Source organism: Salmo salar, chromosome 15 (genome assembly GCF_965601325.2).
Source record: "Salmo salar chromosome 15, fSalSal1, whole genome shotgun sequence".
Lineage (NCBI taxonomy): Eukaryota > Metazoa > Chordata > Actinopteri > Salmoniformes > Salmonidae > Salmo > Salmo salar.
Window position 1 is genome coordinate 80,394,536 of NC_138305.1, and position 23,226 is coordinate 80,417,761.

A 23,226-nucleotide genomic window follows, 5' to 3' on the forward strand; every position below is an offset into this window, starting at 1 on the left:
ATACTTTCCTAACCCCTAATAAATCTACAAGATCAGAATATTTGTAAAACTACCAATTGGTGCTGAAACGAAGATGAATACGTCTGTATTTACAAGGCTTTCTTTCATTGGTCCCTAACATTCTGAACCGGTTCTCTCAATATATTCTAGTGAGTCTGTCGACAAAAGTAAAAAAAAAAAAAAAAAAAAAGGGTACACCGTGTTTAAAAGGAACGGCTTAAGATAAATGTACTGAAAACACAGCAAGTGGGACGGTTTTCAACAGTTGAATTACATTTATTCAGCGCGCGCAAGGGAACCACGTCTGCAAAGGCCATTATACACCTGCATTAAGGTAGGTCTAAACACCAACTAATGAGAAGTGTGTAGGAATGGCGAGCATAAGAAAGGCAAAATGGTCTACGTCGGAATCGGGCCCAAACAGCACCAACACTCTTCTGGACCTGAGCCATATCAGGAAGAAAATAACTGTAGCATGATGTACTAAATAAACTTTTGCATTCTAATGGATGAGAAACGCTAGAAAAACAGGATAAAATAAAAAAACATGGGAGTGCTGCTGTCAATTCATGCAAAAAGGAGATTTAGAAACAGCTGTGGGTGTTCCTCTAGACCCACATCACATTGAAAATCTCAGAACTTGGCAAAGCTGACCTGTAGCCTCTAAAAACAGAGTCTATGTCCATATGTCGTCACAATGACCTTGAGGCATTCAACTCAATGACAAACTCTACACCATTTCATATTTTGGTAGGCATTAAAAGCAATCACTGACCAGGGAAATATTTTTTTCCTAAAACTTTATTTATTGACATGTTAAGAAAGACACCATGTTGCAAATTGTAGCTTGACTCTTTGGGCAGCCAGACACGGCTGACCTCAAAAGCACATGAACAGACTGGAGCTCAGTCTTAGACCCACACATCGTCTCACCACTGAGCCCTCCATCAGTCTCCTCTGAAAGGAACAGGAAATCACATAAATAAACAGTCTCCCCTCTTTTCCCTTCACATAGAGCAGTGTGCCAGGGATGGGGTCAATTCCATTTCAATTCCAGTCATTTCAGGAATTGAAATTGAATTGTCTCCAACCCTGCAAAGTGCATATTATCATTACACATACTTCAGAATTCAGTTACACACAACATTCACACTAATGCTCTGCAGGTGGCTGGTGCCGTGTGCATATAATGTGTGGGTTTGTCTGTGTGCATGTTCACATAGATACAATCAGATTGCACTTTTGTACAAAGCTTGAATGCTATGCACAAGTTGTTGAATAGTACAATTACAATAGTTTTGTATCAACTTCAAATTGCATTTTTAAAAAGACATTGGTCCAGCTTCTCTGCAGGCTGTCGAGGACACGCAGAACCGAAGTCACTTTCTGTTTACTTTCAGAGAAGTCCCTCTTTCCTACTCCAACCATCCTGATCCCCCTTCCATTGAGCAGTGTCTGTCTTTCCTCACCTCCAACCCCAGACAGCACCCCTTCTCATCCACCCTACACTTACCTCCATCCATTTACCACAAGACTCTCACCCGCACCCAGACATACTTCTTCACTGAATAAACAGAAACACTAACGGCACCAATGCTTGATTAGAGACTATGTTCACCTGCAATACAGAAAACAATGCAGTGCACAGCGACAGACGTTACTCCGTCACAGACCGGAACACGTCTGTGTTTTCACTGCATTTGAGAGTACAGGTGATTGTGCTTTGTTGAGATGACCCACAAATATATTGACTTCCACTTGCATGCTTGAAAGCAACATCAACGGTATTAATGAACAGTCAGAGTTAAAGGTAAAAAAGAAAAACATTTTGTGGAAGCTTTCATGTTTCACAGTATCAATGTGGTTCTAAGTCTTATTTGCTCTTTCACACACAGCCTATTCTCGCATCATCAGACTAGCTCCAACCCCAGTGCAAACACAACAGGGCTCTGGGACCCTCTACACAGCCTCCTTAGTACCTGTGTGACAGACAGACAGACAGACAGCAGGGACCACAGCATCACTGGTCTACTCCCATCAACATCATCCTCAGCATTCGGTCACTGCTATCCCTGACATGATTGCTTTCAATGTTTGTTTGAGAAGTGTGATTGCTCGTCCTGCTCTTCTAGGGAAGCAGTCCTGACCTGCAGCCCAGATGAATTGATGTGTCCCAGAGTGCTCTACAACTTTGAACGATTGATGGTTCAAAAATAATGACACCCCCCCCCCAAAAAAGGTATATTCTAAACATGACGTAAGGCAACAGAATAACAATGTCCTCCTTGAAACAAAAAACAATATATACCAAAGACCCCTCAATGGCCTGTGGGATTTATCAATAAATTAAAAAACACCATGTGGGGCAGGCCTGGGTATCATTCCAGAGCCTCCCCGTCCTGTCTCTTTCCTCTAAACGTTGGACACAGCGTTGGAGTCCCGCGCCTGCCGGATCCCGTATAGCCACTTGATGACGCGAGCGTTCCTCTCGATGACTGAGATTCCGTAGGGGACACGCTCCCCGGGTCGCGCAGGACCCTCGACCTCGTCCTCCCCCTGTTCCCGTGCCTGCTCACACTCAGAGCTGGGGGTGCTGACACTGCGCATCTTGGACACAGACACAATGTCTGAGCTGGCCCTGGCGAAGCGCTCCATTCCCCCCATGCCCTCTACCTCCTCTGGGTGCAGCCCACAGTAGTTGAAGAAACGCTCCAGGTCGGCTGTGGCTCGTGAGTACCGGTCGCTCAGGTCAGACTTGGAGCGGTGTAGGGAGGGGTGTTTACGAGACGAGCCAGGACGAGACCCCCTGGAGCTGGCTGAGGACAGGCGGGTGAAAGCAGGAGAGGCTGGGGGCATCATGCCGGCCCCGAACACCATGGGGCTGGGAGGCAGGTAGGGTGGGGATGAAGGGATAGCCTGCACGGGGGTGAGAGGCAGAGGTTGGGTCTGCTGTGGAGGAGGTGGTGGGGCCTGGGGCTGGGCTACCTGGGCAGTCTGTCTGGGCTTGATCGGAGGCCGGAGCTGGGTCCTCAGGGGCTTCCTCACCTCAGCCTGGGGCCTAACATCCACCCTGCGCACCATCACCGAGTTTGGAGTGCTGTAGGGCACTGGCACCCCCACCCTGACACCCCGTGCTGGGACAGGAGGTGGCCGGCGGCTGGGCTTGGCAGGGGAAGCCTGGCTGTTGTTGTTAAAGGGAGAGGTGGAAGAGGAGGATGTGGAGGAGGTGTTGCAGTTATTAACAGGTTTAAAGTCGTTCAGGACTCGGTTGCTCCTCTCCTGGTCAGCTGAGAGTCTATTCCCGATGCTGTTCCCCCCTGATGAAGGAGAGGAGGCGGAGGGCGAGGAAGGGACGGGAGACGGGGAGCAGTGCAGGGGTCCATCACACACGTTGATGAGGTTGTTGAGGATATCCAGGTTAAGAGGGGGTCCCCTCCGCCACCCTACCCCTCCTGTCCCTCCTCCGTTCTCTGAGTCGGCCGGCCGCCGTGGGACTTTGCGGGCCGGGGGGGCGTTGATCCGACACTGCAGCATCATGCCCGGGGACAGCAGAGGTTTGCGGATGATGGGTGGTTTGACAGGCTCCTGCCTGGTGAGCACCACCTGCTGGCTCTTCACATACTTGGCCTTGTCCGCCTCCAGACGCTCCACCGCGCTCAGCTTACGGGCTCCAGGCTCCGCGGGCCGCCGGAAGTAGTCGGGTCCCTTGTTGAGGATGCGGAAAGGCATGGCTGAGGTGAAGGGGACCCCCACCAGGCACCCGTCCGAGGGCCGGAGGGTCTCTACAGGCATTCTGGGGTCTGTGAAAGAAGAGCAGAGAGAAAAGTAAAGAGTGTGAGACAGTAATGGTCAATGTCCTTCTCGTGCTCACAAATGTCCTAAGCCAGAGAAAATAGGTGTTGTGTATGGCCCCTTTTATCCTCCTCCCACCCAAGGCCCAATTAACTTTCTTACCGGTTTATCTGTTACTGCTGCTGCTCTTACTTCTCCTTTTTGTCTTCCTTTCTTCACGTCGTCCCTCTGGTGTATCGGTCCTCTTCACTGAAAGGCTAATTGTGGGACTGGGTCACCATGGGTCACATTCCACATCAGTCCGGCTCAGTGACCCAACGGGGGCAGATCCTGGGGTTAGCCTAGCCTAGCTGGTTAGTTACTAGAGCACACAGCCAGGCTGACAGAGCAACTCAATCTCCTGAGCCTTCTGTCCGTCCAGGAAAAGCAACAGATCAACTGGCAGCTCCACAGATTCTCAGGGTTCCTGGAGAGAAGCTCCAGCAGGGCTCCTGGAGAGGAAAGAGAGAGAGAGAGGAAGACGGTGTCAGACTAACAGGAGAATCGCCCTGTAACGTTACTTCTCCACATTAACAAACGCACACAGGAGCACTCTTAAGCAAAAGGACAGCAGACCGGCCGGCTTTAATACACCACCCGACTCCTCCCCTAAACACACTCACTGCCTCCAGCTGCTGGGTCTCAGGGCAGCCAATCACAGGCCAGACTGGGAATCTCAGCAGGGCAGGGAGGGGTGGGGGTTGGGAGCTACGCTGCTATTGGCTTTAGTCAAAGGATTCTGACCAATTGCACCCCTCCCCCACTGACAACAAAACGAATTTTCATTCAAATTAAATTATTTGAAAGGGAGAAGGGGGAGAGGTGGGTAAAAAAAAGCTGCAATATTTTACATCGAGTTGCATCAAACAGGGTCTTATTTCAACATCCTCAACTGCTCCACTTGTTCTGCTCAACACTATAGCCATACAGCGAGAGAAAGGAAGAAGAAATATGAGAAGCGCAAAAACGGTAAAGACATCAGCTGATCATGTTTTATATCCACTCCAAGCCTCAATCTCAGGAGCATCACCGTCTTCCTGGTAAAGATTTGACTTTTTAAGTACTCTTAATACATGTGGAGAAAGAAGAGAATTGCTCCCTTGCTGTTCCCATGTCTATCCTCACAGCCGATTACAGCTGCTCTCATCCACCAATTCGGTCTCCTCCTTTCTTGATCCCCAGTTTCAGAGGAATTGAAAAGCAATTCCGAATGTAATTTTTTTTCATTACAGTTACACCATCAAAGCCCCGAATTACATCACACTGAGCGTTACTGCTGGCTGGGCTCATCTCTTTCCCCTTATCACCATCACCACGATCATATTCCTCTGTACGTTTATTAATCTTTTAATAGCCTTGCTGTCTCCCAGAGCCCATGTCCCCCCCTCTCCAGCAGCATCAGAGAGAGAAAGCAGGACCGACAGACAGCAGCACGCACTACTGTAATAACTCACTGCTCCTTTCATCCTCTGCATGTGACAAACCAACGGAGAAATCTCCACCGAAGTAGAGCATAGAATACTAGTAGGAAATGCCTCGATATGCCACATCCTGCTCTAAAATAATAATGTAAAATATAGTATGACCCTGAGTCTACCAGTCAGCTACCAAACCGTAGGGGAATGGATCGATATGAACATAGGAATGGAATGGTTAGTGTACAGTACAGTGTGCAAAGACTCAAAGGGTCTGTATAACAGGTGAGCCGTAGGGAGCATGGAGAGAACAAAAGAGAAATAACAGGAAGGACGTGACTGTAATCATGACAGTGGCACATAAAACAAGGTTGCATTGTCTTGTGCAGTTCAATCTCTCCACACACACAGCTGTCTCGAAGAGGCAGGTCTTTTAATAGCTGGCACAGTTGCTCAGGCAGAGGGGCGAGGTGGCTGGCAGGCTCTCTGGGGTCTGTGCAAGACCCCGACCCAGTCATCATTCACATCCACAGTTACTGCACAACTCTTCAAACATGCAGGTGAGGCTGCAGCCCTACAGGGCCACTGACATACACACGAGGGCAGGACACTGTCAAACACTCCAACACAGCAGCTGCTGGTCAAACGCTAGACAAATCTCAGACAGACAGTACCCTTTCCCGAACCCACATATCATTCAGACAAGAGACTCAGTAACCCCCCCCCCCGACCTAAAATCAACTGCCCAATTAACTACCACAAGCCTGCTAGTGTGTGGTTACCATTATTGTATGGTTACACATACTGGATGTAATCACACAAACAAATTGTTGTGCTGGTAATTATCATAAACTCCTGTTCCTGGTGATAAGAGAGGGAAATCATTTTCTTCCTGGACGGTGCCACTGCCTACCGCCCATATAAAACTCACCCTAACAGATGGTATAATCCTGAAATCCACTCTCCATCCCCTCGCTTTATCTGTGCCCCCAGCCAGTGATACGGCTATGAATCCCAAATGCTGTGTATTAACAAGGAAGGTGTCTAAACACAACCTACCCATCTCCTCCTGAAGCACCAGCCATTGTCATTCAGAGGTAGAGCCACGGTTGTTGCCGCATTTACAAAATGAAGATTTACCCAAGTGTTTTACCCAAAAGGCTCAGACTTTTGTTTCCCATCACAGGCCAGCACCCGTGTCTCACTGGGCCATGGATCCAGCGGACCTGCTCTAACTTGGAGCCCAGGCAAAGCCCTGGGTACTTCGAAGCTGGCATCTACATAACAATACGGCTAAATAAACTTTAAACGGGTCACAAAGCAACAGTCTTGAATGATGCAGAGGTTGTTGATTCTGGTTGCCACAAGTCTTTAGTGTCACACGCCTGATGGAAACAATAGCGCTAACATTAACATAAAACACTGGCGACACCCTGGTGGGGGGGGGGGGGGGGGGTAAAAGCGTTCCTCATGCTTCCCAGAAAGAGTTCGGAAGAGTTTGTGCATATATTATGACGTTTTTGTTCGTTTTGGGCTTCGGTGAGGGTTTTGTCAGCTGTTTGGGCACACAAGGCCAGCCAAAGTTCGGGAGCCGAAGTCTAGGACCCATCGTCTGTGATTGGTCAACAGTATGGATTCTTCAATAAAGTCTTTGTTGTCCTTCAATGAGAGATGACTCGTTTTCATGTAAATATTTTCATTGAGAAATACTGCACCAAACATCTTAGTTGTAAAATTGAGCGACTAAGATCTCCTTGGCAAAAAAAAAACAATTAATGACAGACTTCTTGAGTTTCCTTAAATGAATTGTGACTATTTTGATTAATTGTGACTATTTTGAGAAAGTGTCATGGCTACAGCGTCTCAAAATGGACAAACAGTACTATTGCCACTTTTTTCAAGTGACGGTGTTTTAAGGGAGTATGTGAGCCACTCGTTCGGGTAGCCAGCCGAACTAAAGCAGTCTCATTGGAAAAGCACCAACACAGTGCAGGCCCATAACCTAACAATGTATTTTGGGTGTGGTTGTGTAAACGTCACTGTTTTTAAAAAATAAAAATCTGTATTGTTGTTTAGCACTTGTTTTCTTTGGTGCAAATAAATTCAACTTAAACTAGTTCCTGCCCCAGGCTGAAGTGTGAACTGATCTAATAACAAGAGGCCCTCAGCAACCTGGCAACTGTACAGGGGGGAAAGAAAGGGCCAGGAATACCTCCTGTCAGAAACAGAAACACCTCCAATTGCATGGCATGCTGGCTGGCTGAGACAGCCCCTGGACACGCTGCCTGCCTGGCTGAACATTCAACGACCACAGGAAACGGAGAATGGAAATAGCCTGGTTAGGGAGCGCACAGCTAACAGCGATATTCAACCTCTGTTTCGTTGAGTGTACAGTTTTTCATCCAGCTGATGATTAGTGGAGAATGCTATGCCTTATGAGAAAAGCACATGAAGCCACAGGTGCTCCTATCTGTGGTCAGCGCCAACCCAGTGGCCTCTGGCTGAAAGGAAAAAGCAGCCCACAGAGTACATGGCAAGAGAGCCATGAGGGGCAATTACAGGGGAATTATGTGACTGGAAGCAATTTGCCTCTCCCATAATATCTATCACGTGACAGAGACAGACAGAGAGCAGGGGGTTTAAGAGACAGTGAGGAAGAGGGCAGGACTGAACAGAGTTATGTTTACAGAGGGATTCCTGAAGAATACAGCCTTACAATTCATATCCTTCAGGATAAAAGGGCTTCTGTCAGGCAGTGGTGCTATTGAAAAGGGTTAAAGTGGCAGACAGAATTGGAAAGCAGTTTCAAGTCAGGAGCCAAGCGAGCCGGCCAATCAGGAGTCAGCTGGTTTCCCCCAGTAGCCTTGGCCTGCTGGACATTGACCTCAGAGTGAAGGACAACAACAGGGGTGCCACCTTCTACAGAGGAGTCACCACAGAAAGAGGGGGAAGCGAAGCTGCCATTGGCCGTGGTTTCTCAGGTAGGCTACGTCACACATATAGAAGGAAGCAGTGACGCATTTCACAACAGGAAACGTGACCGAGATGGATATACAAACAAACACAGTGAGATGGTGTGACTGTCTGTCCTGCTGGACAGAGGTTAGAAGACCCTGCAGAGCTGTGAACTCACCGCACTCTGTGGAGCTATGTATAGGCCTTTTCCACTAATCTAACAGGCCGACTACAGAGCAAGGAAATGTATAAAAATGTCAGACTTGATAACCTCACTCACAGCAACAATAAAACCTGTAAAAAGACCAAAACCAAGATAGCTCTACTAAAAACAACCATTGGCAACCCAATGGATAGCACAGAGACTGATTGTCCCCACTAACCCCACCACCAACTGTGCTCCAGATTTATGGTCACCCAACAGTTCAGAGGTTATCAACCACTGTCTCCAGGGGGGGATTTAAGAGGTTTTACTGGAGTAAAGAAGATAAGTTTTCCCAGGAGAGGACTGCTGCTGCAACTCCACAGTATCAGCAAATCTCATGGGATCTAAAACCTGTAACCTTATGGCATAGGGTCAATGTCTAGATCCTCCACACACATGCTGAAACGCATTAAAGTTAAGCTAATGCAGATTGGGCTGAGAGATGGATGGCGAGAAACCCCATACTAGAGTGTCCGTTAGGGTACAAGTACAGATGTTCTCTGTGCCTGCCAACACCCCCGCCTTAACAATCACACTCCCAGCAGGACAAAGTCAACAGAGAGTCAGATTAGAGCTAGTCATTAGATCATAACTCCCCCTCTAACCCATCACTGTCTGTCTATGGCTTCAGGATACAAAATCCCATTCACAATTACATACACTGGAGATCCCAACTGACTGTCTACTCTACTGCTCCCCACCCCCCTCACACAGACAGACATGGCACGCAAACATGCACACACACACACACACACACAAAATACATCCTTCACACAAATACACACTGACCCATCTCTCACTAAACTCAGCAGTGTATAACCGTGTGTGGCCTAGGCTAAATGAGGTAATGAAACAACAGCAGGTGGTACAGCGCTCCCTAGGGGAGCTAAGCTCTGTAGCGCAAACATACGGACAAAGACATCTGTAATTTGTCCACATTAGCCCACTAGGAAAAAAAAGAGAAAGGGATTCAAATACAATTCTGAACCAAAAGAAAGTAGGCCTACCAGGAAAAACACTCCACATCAGTCATGTTGACAGAGGAAAAGACAGTGTTCCATATAGCCCTAAGTTACCCTAACAAATCAAAGTGTTCCAACTCAATCTCAATTGTCATCTCTATTATAATGTTCACAAGCGTTCATGTTTCTCTGAAAACCCTAGGGCTCAGTGTTCAGTCCCCTGCTGAGCAACCTTACAACCTTGCATCCCTCTTCATCATGACTAGTCTTAATGTTAGATAACACCGTATAGACAAGACAATTACACAGCCCTGGCCTTTACTGTGGTAGCTCAGCCTAAGGGGAAAGAGATAGGGAGTACAAATCCCCCCTCAGCAATGAATGCATTCCAAAATGCAGGCGGGGGTGCAATCACATAGACATGTCCCTAGCCAGCCAGCCAGCAATCACAGAGACGTGACGCTGGGGAAGAGTGGCCGGGCTGAGTCGTCAGCGGTGCCTCAGTGTTGGCTTTGCCAGAGAACCCCACTTTCCCACAGATACTCATTGGATACACACAAAACACACACGCTTCGCAGAAATCATCCAATGATTAACCCCTGGAATCCCGGGTTGTTTTGCCATATGCAGGCAGAAAGCCCAAAGTGCCCCTGAGAGTGGGGATTTTGTTTGTTTTAGCTGAAGGCCAGAGGAGATATGTCCTCTATACACTAGCCTATACACACAGGCTGACAGCAGAGAAAACATTCACCAGCCAATATGTGATTCTGACTTAAAGCTACATTATCCCAACTGCCCTACATCATTATCATCACCATGGTTTTCAACATGCTCATTCTCAAATGCATTGTTGGCAAGAATGTGTTTAATGTTAAAATACTTCCACTGCCATACATACTTTCACCCAATTAGGGCAAGAGATGATTGTCTTGAAGCAGAGCTGCCAAATTTTATAATCAAGGCCAGTATTTAGGTTAGGAAAATTCAAGCAACCATGAGACCACAGGAGCCAGAGAGGATGGACAGCTGCTGTGTCTTGATGGATAGAATTCTTCACTACAGTTGAAGTCGGAAGTTTACATCCATTTAAACTCAGTTTCACAATCCCTGACATTTCATCCTAGTAAACATTCCCCGTTTTAGGTCAGTTAGGATCACCACTTTATTTTAAGAATGTGAAATGTCAGAATAATAGTGGAGAGATTTATTTATTTCAGCTTTTATTTCTTTCATCACATTCCCAGTGGGTCAGACATTTACATACACTCAATTAGTATTTGGTAGCATTACCTTTAAATTGTTTAACTTGGGCCAAACATTTTTGGGTAGCCTTCCACAAGCTTCCCACAATAAGTTGGGTGAATTTTGGCCCATTCCTCCTGACAGAGCTGCTGTAACTGAGTCAGGTTTGTAGGCCTCCTTGCTCGCACACACTTTTTCAGTTCTGACCACAAATTTTCTAATGGGATTGAGGTCAGGGATTTGTGATGGCCACTCCAATACCTTGACATTGTTGTCCTTAAGCCATTTTGCCACAACTTTGGAAGTATGCTTGGGGTCATTGTTCATTTGGAAGACCCATTTGCAACCAAGCTTAAACTTCCTGACTGATGTCTTGAGATGTTGCTTCAATATATCTACATAATTTCCCTTCCTCATGATGCCATCTATTTTGAAGTGCACCAGTCCCTCCTGCAGCAAAGCACCCCCACAACATGATGCTGCCACCCCCGTGCTTCACAGTTGGGATGGTGTTCTTCGGCTTTTTCCTCCAAACATAACGATGGTCATTATAGCCAAACAGTTCTATTTTTGTTTCATCAGACCAGAGAACATTTCTCCAAAAAGTACGATCTTTGTCCCCATGTGCAGTTGCAAACTGTAGTCTGGCTTTTTTATGGCAGTTTTGGAGCAGTGGCTTCTTCCTTGCTGAGCGGCCTTTCAGATTATGTTGATATAAGACTTTTTTTTACTGTGGATATAGATACTTTTGTACCCGTTTCCTCCAGCATCTTCACAAGGTCCTTTGCTGTTGTTCTGGGATTGATTCGCACCAAAGTATCTCTAGGAGAAAGAACACGTCTCCTTCCTGAGCGGTATGATGGCTGTGTGGTACCTTCAGGCGTTTGGAAATTGCTCCCAAGGATGAACCAGACTTGTGGAGGTCTACCATTTTTTTCCTGAGGTCTTGCCTGATTTCTTTTGATTTTCCCATGATGTCAAGCAGAGGCACTGAGTTTGAAGGTAGGCCTTGAAATACATCCACAGGTACACCTCCAATTGACTCAAATTATGTCAATTTGCCTATCAGAAGCTTCTAAAACCCATGACATTTTCTGGAATTTTCCAAGCTGTTTAAAGGCACAGTCAATTTAGCTTATGTAAACTTCTGACCCACTGGAATTGTGAGACAGTGAATTATAAGTGAAATAATCTGTCTGTAAACAATTGTTGGAAAAAGTACTTGTGTCATGCAAAGTAGATGTCCTAACCGACTTGCCAAAACTATAGTTCGTTTCCAAGAAATTTGTGGAGTGGTTGAAAAATGAGTTAATGACTCCAACCTAAGTGTATGTAAACTTCCGACTTCAACTGTATACTGCAAACATACAAATTACATGCATCTAGTTACAAATGGAATGTGCTTCGGGTTAATATGAATATCATTTACATTCTGGAGTACAAAAGTTATTTCCCTTGAGTCAAAGTTTGGTTACCTAAAATAACAGAACACCCAAGCCCCTGGTGTAGAAGCAAACGAACACAAACCACTTCTAAACACTCCGGCTGTTCGGTCAGCTCGTCCAGATAGTCCTAGTTTACTTACTTGTGTGTTCACGAGTAGAATCCTCAGCTGAGTCTCAAAGATCTGGACCAGAACAGTGGAGAATCAAGCCCTCTAGAGTGAAAGCTGACTATGAGAATGTAGAGCATGCATCTGGATCCTGAGTGAGTGTGTGTATGCGGAGTTCTGACGGAACACAAACCTGTAGAGGCTGGTTCACTCCCTCACTGAAATACTCCTCCTGCGCTCACTCCACCCTTCGCCTTGAATCAGGAAGAGCCACTCTGGAGGCAGGAAGCAGCAAGGCAGGGCCTCTTCCTCAGTCACGTGAGATCCCTTACACTTTCTTCCCATTTAAAGGGTTAGCCCAAACACATTTTCCTTTAACTGTGACAGATGAGCAAAGGAATGGTCCCAGTGAAGGATTCCAGTAAACTGTCAGTCAACTGTCAAAACAAAATTTAAAGCATCATCTTTAACCACCATAAAATAATTTGTCCCTAACAAACCCATGAACAAATAATCTCTTACCCATTCTATGGGCTTTCACTTTCTCCAGAGGTTATTCCAGCTGAAAAACACCTCTGGTCTGTTAGACACAGTGAAATAACTCAGAGAAAGCTGGGTGAAAGACAAGAAAATGACGTGCCGGTGTGGCTGAGGATATATCCCGTCATTAAGCCTGGTTGGCCTGTGTTACAGCAGCAGTCCTACTGGGAATACATGCAAAGGACTAGGCTATGTAACCCAGCCCTGTGTGAATCTATATCCAAGTCCATTCATATCAGCAGCTTTATAGCTTTCTGTAAGCAAGGCCCAGACTTTACAGTACTTCTCTTCTACAGTCCAAAACATGCATGTCTTGCTTATTTATGGCCAACCGATGTGTAGGGTGGGGTGCTATGGACAGGGCTCTGTGGGTAGAATTATGAAACTACTCTCTCATTTTCCTGACAGCGAGAATCGCACTGGCCTTCCACTCAAAAATCACACTAGCTAGCTGTGTGTATGGTAAAGAACATCAACACTAAAACAGTAATATTTATGTCATGATTTAAAAACGTCCAGTTAATAACAAAGTTGTATCCCACCAAATAATGTCCTCATCAGGGTCCCATTAAAACAGAGCCCAGCGAGACCAGTCCGATCAGAGAAATCTGTCTCGCCTTCCCCAGAGTAGGTCATGTTCACAACTCCAGCGACGAACATCCCTATGATCCCACACCGCCTCCTAAAGCTGAACCCCCTGCAGACAGACCATCAAGTTACCGTCTCTCCTCCTCCATCCTCTGCTGCTTTGAAACCGACACCACTCTGCCAGGGGAACAAGCTCAGCAGAACAACTACTGAACATCAATAACAACTTCCAAAGTGTACCCAGTGGCTATGGTAATGCATCGCCATGGGAACCCAAGTGTAGTTGAGCGTACCAGACAACTGCTCCTGTTCCACCTGCGCCAGGTAGGTGTCGGAGAGGATTAAACAGAGTGAGTCGATGATTGGTATTCTCCTGCTATAACAGCTACTGTATGGCTGACTGCTACCGTTCTATCACATTCTCCATGTTCTGCATTATTTTTTTAGTTGAGAGTGAAAAGGGATATGGGGTGCAGGTTTACTATTACAGCAGCACCAGCCCTGCCCAGCTCCCACACCAGATAAGCCTGGCCTCAGACACACATACATTCCACAGGACAGACTAAACCAGTCTGACGCGCTCACATTACTGTACAATATTACACATCAGCATGCCCAAGCAGGCCCTAGCTCTAACTGCTGTGGAACACACACACACACACACACACACACGCACACAGCTGTGACAGTCATTGAATTTTGGAATATGGTAGTTGACCAGCAAAATGGCTGTTTTTTAAATTTTTATATAAAGATGGCCCGGAGGCCGGACGTCGCCCAACCATGTTTTAAATGGACAAAAGTGCTTTTCTTACGAAAAAAAAATAAATAAAAAAAGACATTTAAGTGACCCCAAACTTTTTAATGGTAGTGTGCATGCACACACACACGGAAAGTATTCCAATCCCTTGACTTCTTCCACATTTTGTTCCGTTAAAGCTTAATTCTAAAACGGATTCAATATTTATTTCCCCCTCAATCTACACACAATACCCCATAACGATGAAGAAAACAGGTTTGTAATAATTTTTGGGCTAATTAATTACAAATAAACAGAAATATAAAACACCCTTTGCTATGAGACTCGTAATTGAGTTCAGGTGCATCCTGTTTCCATTGATGATCCTTGAAATGTTTCTACAATTTGATTGGAGTCCACCTGTGGTAAATTAAATGAATTGGACATGATTTGTAAAGGCACACACCTGTCTATATAAGGTCGCACTGTTGACAGTGCATGTCAGAGCAAAACCAAGCCACGAGGTCAAATGAATTGTCCGTAGAGCGCCGAGACAGGATTGTGTCGAGGCAACAGATCTGGGGAAGGGGACCAAAAAAAATTCTGCAGAATTGAAGGTCCCCAAGAACAGCGGCCTTAAATGGAATTAGCTTGGCACTACCAAGACTCTTCCTAGACCTGGCCGCACGACCAAACTGAGCAACCAGGGGAGAAGGGCCATGGTCAGGGATGTGACCAAGAACCCGATGGTCACTCTGACAGAGCTCCAGAGTTCCTCTGAAGAGATGGGAGAACCTTCCAGAAGGACAGCCATCTCTGCAGCACTCTACCAAGCAGGCCTTTATGGTAGAGTGGCCAGACGGAAGCCACTCCACAGTTAAAAGGCACATGACAGCCCGCTTGGGAGTTTGCCAAAAGATACCTAAAGGACTCTCAGACCATGAGAAACAAGATTCTCTGATCTGATGAAACCAAGATTTAACTCTTTGGCCTGATTTCCAAGCGTCAAGTCTGGAGGAAACCTGGCACCATCCCTTACGGTGAAGTCCTTGGTGGCAGTGTCATGCTGTGGGGATGTTTTTCAGCGGCAGGGACTGAGAGACAAGTTAGGAGAGGGTAAGATGAATGGAGCAAAGCACAAAGAGTTGGGCGAAGGTTCACCTTCCAACTGAACAATGACCCTAAGCACACAGCCAAGACAACGGAGGAGTGGCTTTGGGACAATTCTCTGTCCTTGAGTGGCCCAACCAGAGCCCAGATTTGAACCTGATCAAACATCTCTGGAGACCTGAAAATAGGTGTGCAGTGATGCTCCCCATCCAACCTGACAGAGCCTGAGATGATCTGCAGAGAACAAATGGGAGAAACTGCCCAAATACAGATGGGTATGACGCTACAAGCTTGGCACAAGAAGATTCAAGGCTGTAATCGCTGCCAAAGGTGCTTCAACAAAGTACTGAGTATAGGGTCTGAACACTTATGTAAAATTTACATTTTTTGTGATAAAAACCCATTTTTGTTTTGTCATTATGCGGTAGTGTGTGTAGATCGATGTTGGGAAAAAACTATTTAATCAATTTTAGAATAAGAACGTAACAAAATGTGGAAAAAGTGAAGGTCTGAATACTTTCCAAATGCACTGTATATACAGTGCCAATCAAAAGTTGACACCTCATTCACGGATTTTTCTTAATCTTTACTATGTTCTACATTGCAGAATAATAGTGAAGACATCAAAACTATGAAATAACACATGGAATCATGTAGTAACCAAAATAAGTGTTAAACAATTACATCTTAGATTCTTCAAAAGTAGCCACCCTTTGCCTTGATTACAGCTTTGCACACGCTTGGCATTCTCTCACCAGCTTCACTTGGAATGCTTTTCCAACAGTCTTCAAGGAGTTCCCACATATGCTGAGCACTTTTAGGCTGCTTTTCCTTCACTCTGCAGTCCAACTCATCCCAAACCATCTCATTTGGGTTGAGGCCAGGTCATCTGATGTAGCACTCCTTGGTCAAATAGCCCTTACACAGCCTGGAGGTGTGTTGGGTCATTGTCCTGTTGAAAAACAAATGATAGTCCCACTAACCGCAAACCAGATGGGATGGCGTATCGCTGGAGAATGCTGTGGTAGCCGTTGTTGGTCAATTTCTTCAACACATGATCAGGTCTAATTATCAAACATACATACATGCAGTAGAAAGGAAACATACTCTTTGTTTATGTATTACAATTCTCCTTTAGTAATACAATTGTAGGCAGAAGTTGATACAGAGTACAGTATATGATAGCTCTCCCCAGGTTCTGCAAAGTGTCTAAGACATCCTGTAACTTATATAGCCTCACCAGTTCCCCTTGCGTGACTTTCCCTGGCAACACTTTAATAAATCTAACCTTCTCCTGACAGCAGCAACCATCTTGTCAGCAATTAAAAGCACAGAAGTGGGTTTGACCGAAGCTTGACCTTTCATGACAAGTATAAGGTCATAACAAGGTGAACGAGTCTAAGCATCTTCTGACAGGTGACTGTTTTCGTCAGGTCTGCGGCAGCCTTGTGTTCTCAGAAAACCAGTCGTATTGTCAGAACCTCAGACAGCCACGGTGGGGCCCAGACAGGAGGAGTATGAACGTAGGCGGTTTCCGCCTTCTGATAGTGTCTGAAGGGCACAACACTCAAAACAGGTGTTCACACACACAAACAGAAGTCTCCTGAGAGGAGACCTTACAGTTTATCATAAAACAACTTATTAACCCTTTAAAAAAGGTATGAGGCCTTGGTTTAACCCCTTCACCATGCTGGTTAAGTGTGCCTTGAACTCTAAATTAATCACTGACAATGTCACCAGCAAAGCACCCCCACACCTCATCCTCCATGCTTCACAGTGGGAACCACTCATGCGAAGATCATCCATTCTCACAGACACAGCGGTTGGAAACAATAATCTCAAATTTGAACTCATCAGACCTCAAGGACAGATTTCCAATGGTCTAATGTCCATTTATTGTGTTTCTTGGACCAAGCAAGTCTGTTCTTCTTATTGGTGTCCTTTAGTAGTGGTTTCTTTGCAGCAATTCAACCATGATTCCCCACAGTCTCCTCTGAACAGTTGATGTTGAGATGTGTCTGTTACTTGAACTCTGAAGCATTTATTTGGGCTGCAATTTCTAAGGCTGGTAAGTCTAATGAACTTATCCTCTGCAGCAGAGGTTACTTTCTTTCCTGTGGAGGTCCTCGTGAGAGCCAGTTTCATCATAGCGCTTGATGGGTTTTTGCGACTGCATTTTCAAAGTCCTTGACATTTTCCGGAGTGACTGACCTTCATGCCTTGAAGTAATGGACTGTTGTTTTTCTTTGCTTATTTGAGCTGCTCTTGCCATAATATGGACTTTGTCTTTTACCAAATAGGGCCATCTTCTGTATACCAACCCTACCTTGTCATAACACAATTGGCTCAAACGCATTAAGGAAAGAAATTCCACAAATTAACAAGGCACAACTTAATTGAAAAAAAAAGAAAGAAATTGTCATGACGGGAAATGTAAGTATTTACACTGAATAAAAACGGTCCCATGTTTCATGAGCTGAAATAAAAGATCGCAGAAGTGTTCCATACTCACGAAAAGTTTATTTCTCTCAAATTGTGTACACAAATTTGTTTACATCCCTGTTAGTGAGCATTTATCCTTTGCCAAGATAATCCATAGGACAGGTGTGGCATATCAAAAGGTTGATTATACAACATAATTATTACACAGGGGCATCTTGTGCTGGGGATAATAAAACTGCACTCTAAAATGTGCAGTTTTGTCACAACACAATGCCACAGATGTCTCAAGATGAGGGAGCATGCAATTAGCATGCTGACTGTAGAAATGTCCACCAGAGCTGTTGCCAAAGAATTGAATAAGCCTCCAACATCGTTTTAGAGAATTTGGCAGTACGTCCAACCGGCCTCACAACCGCAGACCACGTGTACGGCGTTGTGTGGGAGAGCTGTTTGCTGATGTCATCATTGTGAACAGAGTGCCCCATGGTGGTGGTGGGGTTATGGTATGGGCAGGCATAAGCTAAGGACAATGAACAAAATTGCATTTTAATCAATTGCAAATAGAATGCAGAGAGATACCGTGACAAGACCCTTAGGCCCATTGTCCTTCCAGTCATCTGTCGCCATTACCTCATGTTTCAGCATGATAATGCACGGCCCCATGTCGCAAGGATCTGTACACAATTCCTGGAAGCTGAAAATATCCCAGTTCTTCCATGGCCTGCATACTCACCAGACATGTTGGTGAGCATGTTTGGGATTGAGCATGTTTGGGATGCTCTGGATCGGTGTGTACAACAGCTTGTTCCAATTCCCGCCAATGTCCAGCAACTTCACACAGTCATTAAAAAGGAGTGGGACAACATTCCACAGGCCACAGTCAACAGCCTGATCAACTCTATGTGAAGGAGATGTGTTGTGCTGCATGAAGCAAAGTGGTCACACCAGATACTGACTGGTTCTGATCAACACCCCTACCTTTTTTTAAAGTTATCTGTGACCAACAGATGCATATGTGTATTCCCAGTCATGTGAAATCCATAGATTAGGGCCGAATGAATCTATTTACATTGACTGATGTCCATATAAAAAAAGTGCATTCCCCACAAAATGTTCAATGCATAACAGATTTTTATGCCTAGACTAATCATTCAGTAGATAGTTGAGGGTGTTTTGTTATCACTGTTGCCATCTTATTCGCCCTTCAGTCAAAACTTTAGCCATCTTTTCAGCATGTCATCATAACTATTATACCTTCTGTTTGGCTTACCTCTGATACAAGAAAGGAGAGATGCAAAAATAATCTCAAACTCCAAACTGAGTAGGGCGGTAGACAGACAATCTCCTCAGTCCAGTGTCAAGGGCAGAGTCACTGAACCCATTCCAAAGTGTTCATAACTTAGGAGGGTGAGGGGCCATGAGACCACTCCTCTCTCCAGGCTGTAGCTAGGGAACCTATTCTATACCCTCAGCCTGCCTGAGAATGTTGTATAGGAATCACAGAAAATGTATTGAATAGGGCAGCGTTGGAGTGTGTTGGGATGTTTTACGGGTGGCTTTTAAAACATGGTGTATTTTAATCTGACAGTTTAGTAGTTAAAACGAAGTTGCATAACACAGTGGTGAGTGGACTGGTGGATTACTTGGCTGCCAGCGCAATCTCATCACATGGTAGATAGCACAGAGTCAGTAGCACTGACAACAACCAGACTCAGTCAGAGAGAAGGCCAGCCTAACACAGTCAGCCACTGAGTGATATGACTAACATCTTCACATAACTTTTACCACACCAGCAATGTTGGGGATTTCCTATTCAATCCCACAAAATGACAAATCACCCACACTTTTTCTAATAGCCTACTCTGTCCCATTCCTGCTATGTCAAGTGGAGCAGAGCACAGAGTTTGAAGTCAGGTCTTTTTTAATTAAGTCTGAGCTCATGGGCCAGAAGGTCAAAACAAGCAGGGTAATAACTGCACTAACCCAGATTGTTAGTTACATTTTGATATTGTGAAATCTGGTTGGTTACCCCCAAAGACAACATTTTACTCTGTGTGTGTGTGTAGTTATTCAAGGCCCTAACAGTGTGTGTGACAGTTATTGTAATAATACTGACATCTGCTACAGGCTTTAAATCTGACAGGATTTAGGACAGACAGGCCAGAAATGTGAAAATTATACTACTGCAGCTCCTAAAATTCATTACTAAACAATTGGGCCAGAACTATACCTGTATCGCAATATTTTTTCATGCCAAAAATGAAAACAAGGAAGCATACCAAACTTTGTTCCTTTAAAAAGCTACTGCATGTAAAATGTTGTTCTATATCGTGAAAAATAAAAGAAACGCGACTCTGCATTACAACATAATGATTGATGTTTGTTTGCCCCATTAGGGCTGTGTTCCTAAAAAAGTTAAATCTGCTCCGTTTTTCCCCACGATATTAACAAGTATCGTGATACTGGTATCGTCTGCCATAAATTAATTCGAAATAACATCCATATAAATACACTGTTGCAACTTGTCTGTCTGTTGCAACTTGTCTACGTTATGGCTTAATAAAGCGTTGCTATGGTTAATTGGTAAAACTCGTTATCACTCTGGCACTTCCCGAAGAGTCCAGTCTCACCACTATTGAGGACGTAGCCAGCAGGCTCCCTTCTAGGGTGCAGAACTTCAGCCCTTGCCTTACACAGAAACCAGCGTGCAAATATACCAACGGGGACATGGAGAAGTAACGTTAGGCCTAGCCTAGTCCGCTTCCTTCCCGAAACCACCCCATTCATTAGACACCCACCTAATGTCCTCCATGGAGGTAACACCCAACACACCTATCTCAACAGTTTGAGGATAACAAGTCACATAGAACACGCACCATAAAGTAAAGTAAATTAACCTACCTATACGGTCCACTACTAATGCCAGAGACACAGGTCACCTTTCCAGTCAACACAAGTTAGCCAGTTGGCTGACACAAAATTATTTGACACCTTTCTCTAGTCCATTTGCTTGGAAAGAGGTGTGCAATCACAAAAACATGAAAATGAAACAACGTAAATAATATGGTTCTAAAACCCAAGTTACTAGATAGACCCATTCTCATGCCTACAGTCTGTCATTCATTCTGGTTGTAGAAAGCTGAATTGGAATGCAAGGAAATACTGTGTAGATCCTTTACTCACTGTGTGTTCCCGGGTGCGTTATGGCTAATCGTTTTCGATGTTTTATCTTGCTACAGTAGATTTATGTTAAGGGTTCTCCAGACTCATATGATAACGCTATAGGTAAGTATCCATCGTCGGCGTGGTTGTAGATCAAGTGCATAAGTATGGGAATTCAATATTGGCGCGGAAGATACCAACTCAAGCCAATTTAGTGGCAATATAAAAAAGTCAGGTGTTGTCTTCAATAATAAAAACCCTACTAATATAAAACATGTGTTTTTAAGGACAAATCCGATGGTATTGCTTTAGATTAGGACTAAATGTTGTAAATATTGCATAGACTTTCAAGGCATGGGATCTTGTTCACCCCTCATTTTATGTCCCAATTTGGTATGCCCACAATCCGCCATTGGTCAGTTCCCAGTTTGGAAGATGCACTGTCGACTGCTAGGAGACCGCTCTGCGCAATAAAATTGAGTTAAATCAAAGTTTATTGGATGCATACAGATTTGTGTTATCGCAGGTGCAGCCAAATGCTTGTGTTTCTAGCTCCAACAGTGCAGTAATACATATAGCAATAATATAATTAAAATAAACAATATGCAAATTCAGGAATGTTTTTAAGGAAGAAAGTAATGTAGACATAATAGAATGAGCAATGTCAGAGACTGGAATAGACATATAGAGTACCAGTCAAAAGTTTGGACACACCTACTCATTCAAGGGTTTTTCTTTATTTTTACTATTTTCTACATTGTAGAATAATAGTGAAGACATCAAAACTATGAAATAACACATATGGAATCATATAGTAACCAAAAAAAAGTGTTAAACAAATCAAAATATATTTTACATTTTAGATTCTTCAAAGTAGCCACCCTTTGCCTTGATGACAGCTTTGCACACTCTTGGCATTCTCTCAACCAGCTTCATGAGGAATGCTTTTCCAACATAAGGAGTTCCTGCATATGCTGAGCACTTGTTGGCTGCTTTTCCTTCACTCTGCAGTCCAACTCATCCCAAACCGATGGTGGAGGCCAGGTCATCTGATGCAGCACTCAATCACTCTTCTTCTTGGTCAAATAACCCTTACACAGCCTGGAAGTGTGTTGGGTCATTGTCCTGTTGAAAAACAAATGATAGTCCCACTAAGCGCAAACCAGATGGGATGGCGTATCGCTGCAGAATGCTGTGGTGTAGCCATGCTGGTTAAGTGTGCCTTAAATTCTAAATAAGTCACTGACAGTGTCACCAGCAAAGCACCCTCACACCTCCTCCTCCATGCTTCATAAATTGATTTATAGGACAGTACATGAATATAACACAGAAATGAGTTATAAGAAAAACACAAACATTAACATTTCCCTTACAAGACCAAAGGACAGATTTCCACCGGTCTAATGTCCATTGCTCGTGTTTCTTGGACCAAGCAAGTCTCATCTTCTTATTGGTGTCCTTTAGTAGTGGTTTCTTTGCAGCAATTAGACCATGAAGGCCCGATTCACACAGTCTCCTCTGAACAGTTGATGTTGAGATGTGTCTGTTACTTGAACTCTGAAGCATTTATTTGGGTTGCAATTTCTGAGGCTGGTAAGTCTAATGAACTTATCCTCCTCTGCAGCGCTTAATGGTTTTTGTGACTGCTCTTGAAGAAACTTTTAAAGTTATTGAAATTTTCCGGATTGACTGACCTTAAATGAAGCTGACGGATGATCTAATGTTTTGGCAACAAACTGCATTAATTAACTAATTCAAAATTACCTAAACTCAAATAAGAGAGCGATGCGACCTTCATTATTTACCTGCGTACAGAAAGGATGGAACAGAGAAAAGAACACTTGCTTCTCTGTTCCTGTGGGAACAATAGATGTATTATTCTCAGCATGAATGTGTTTCTTGCTTCCGTTATTAGATTAGGAAGAGAAGCAAAAACATTTGGATAAGGTGGCCTAGAAGACCTTTGCACAACAAAGATGATGCAATTAGTATGTTTGCCACATCAAAGAGTAGACAGGATAAGGAATAGGGGAGTGTGTGTGTGTGTGTGTACCTCTGAGGAGAACTGCATCAGATACTTATGGATGTAGCTATATTATCTTATTGGCCTATTCTTGTTCAGAGTGGAATGGAATGAATAGCTTTATTCCCCTAAAAAAGGCCTGTAGCCTCTGCCCTATAGGAACCTTTGCCTTATTGCCCAGGTCTGTAGCTTCAATTGATTATCTAGACACAAAACAGGAAAACAATGAAGCGCCAAGTCTTGCTCTCTGGATTTACACGGTAGATGAGGAGGACGTTGCATGTCTGGGGAAATACTGGGGATTTTAAGTCATTTAGAGAAGCAAAACATAAAAGCATTGTTATTTTATGTAATCTGGATGGTTAAATCTATCACTGCTGTTTGTCCAGGGTAGGGATGTACAGTACTGTACTTCCTCCTCAGTAGAATATAATTCAGTGAAAGACAGATCCTCATTTTT

At 44.5% G+C, this 23,226-nt stretch overlaps 1 protein-coding gene across 2 annotated transcripts; it reads right to left on the reverse strand.

Annotated features, from left to right (window-relative positions):
• Positions 1 to 783: 783 nt before the first annotated feature.
• LOC106572115 (protein FAM110A) lies at positions 784 to 21,081 on the reverse strand. 2 transcript variants are annotated; one of them, XM_014145968.3, is made up of 3 exons: positions 20,765 to 21,081; positions 3,955 to 4,283; positions 784 to 3,800 (listed from the first exon to the last, which is right to left on the reverse strand). In XM_014145968.3, the coding sequence occupies exon 3, from the start codon at positions 3,790 to 3,792 to the stop codon at positions 2,413 to 2,415; it is 1,380 nt and encodes a 459-aa protein (XP_014001443.2). In that variant the 5' UTR covers positions 3,793 to 3,800; positions 3,955 to 4,283; positions 20,765 to 21,081; the 3' UTR covers positions 784 to 2,412. The 2 variants fall into 2 exon arrangements, with proteins under 2 accessions (XP_014001443.2, XP_014001444.2); XM_014145969.3 differs by lacking the exon at positions 20,765 to 21,081 and adding an exon at positions 12,196 to 12,428.
• Positions 21,082 to 23,226: the final 2,145 nt, after the last annotated feature.

What these genes read in the sequence shown, in the direction of transcription:
- LOC106572115 (XM_014145968.3), bottom strand. Translation starts at nt 3,792, where the DNA reads ATGCCTGTAGAGACCCTCCGGCCCTCGGACGGGTGCCTGGTGGGGGTC.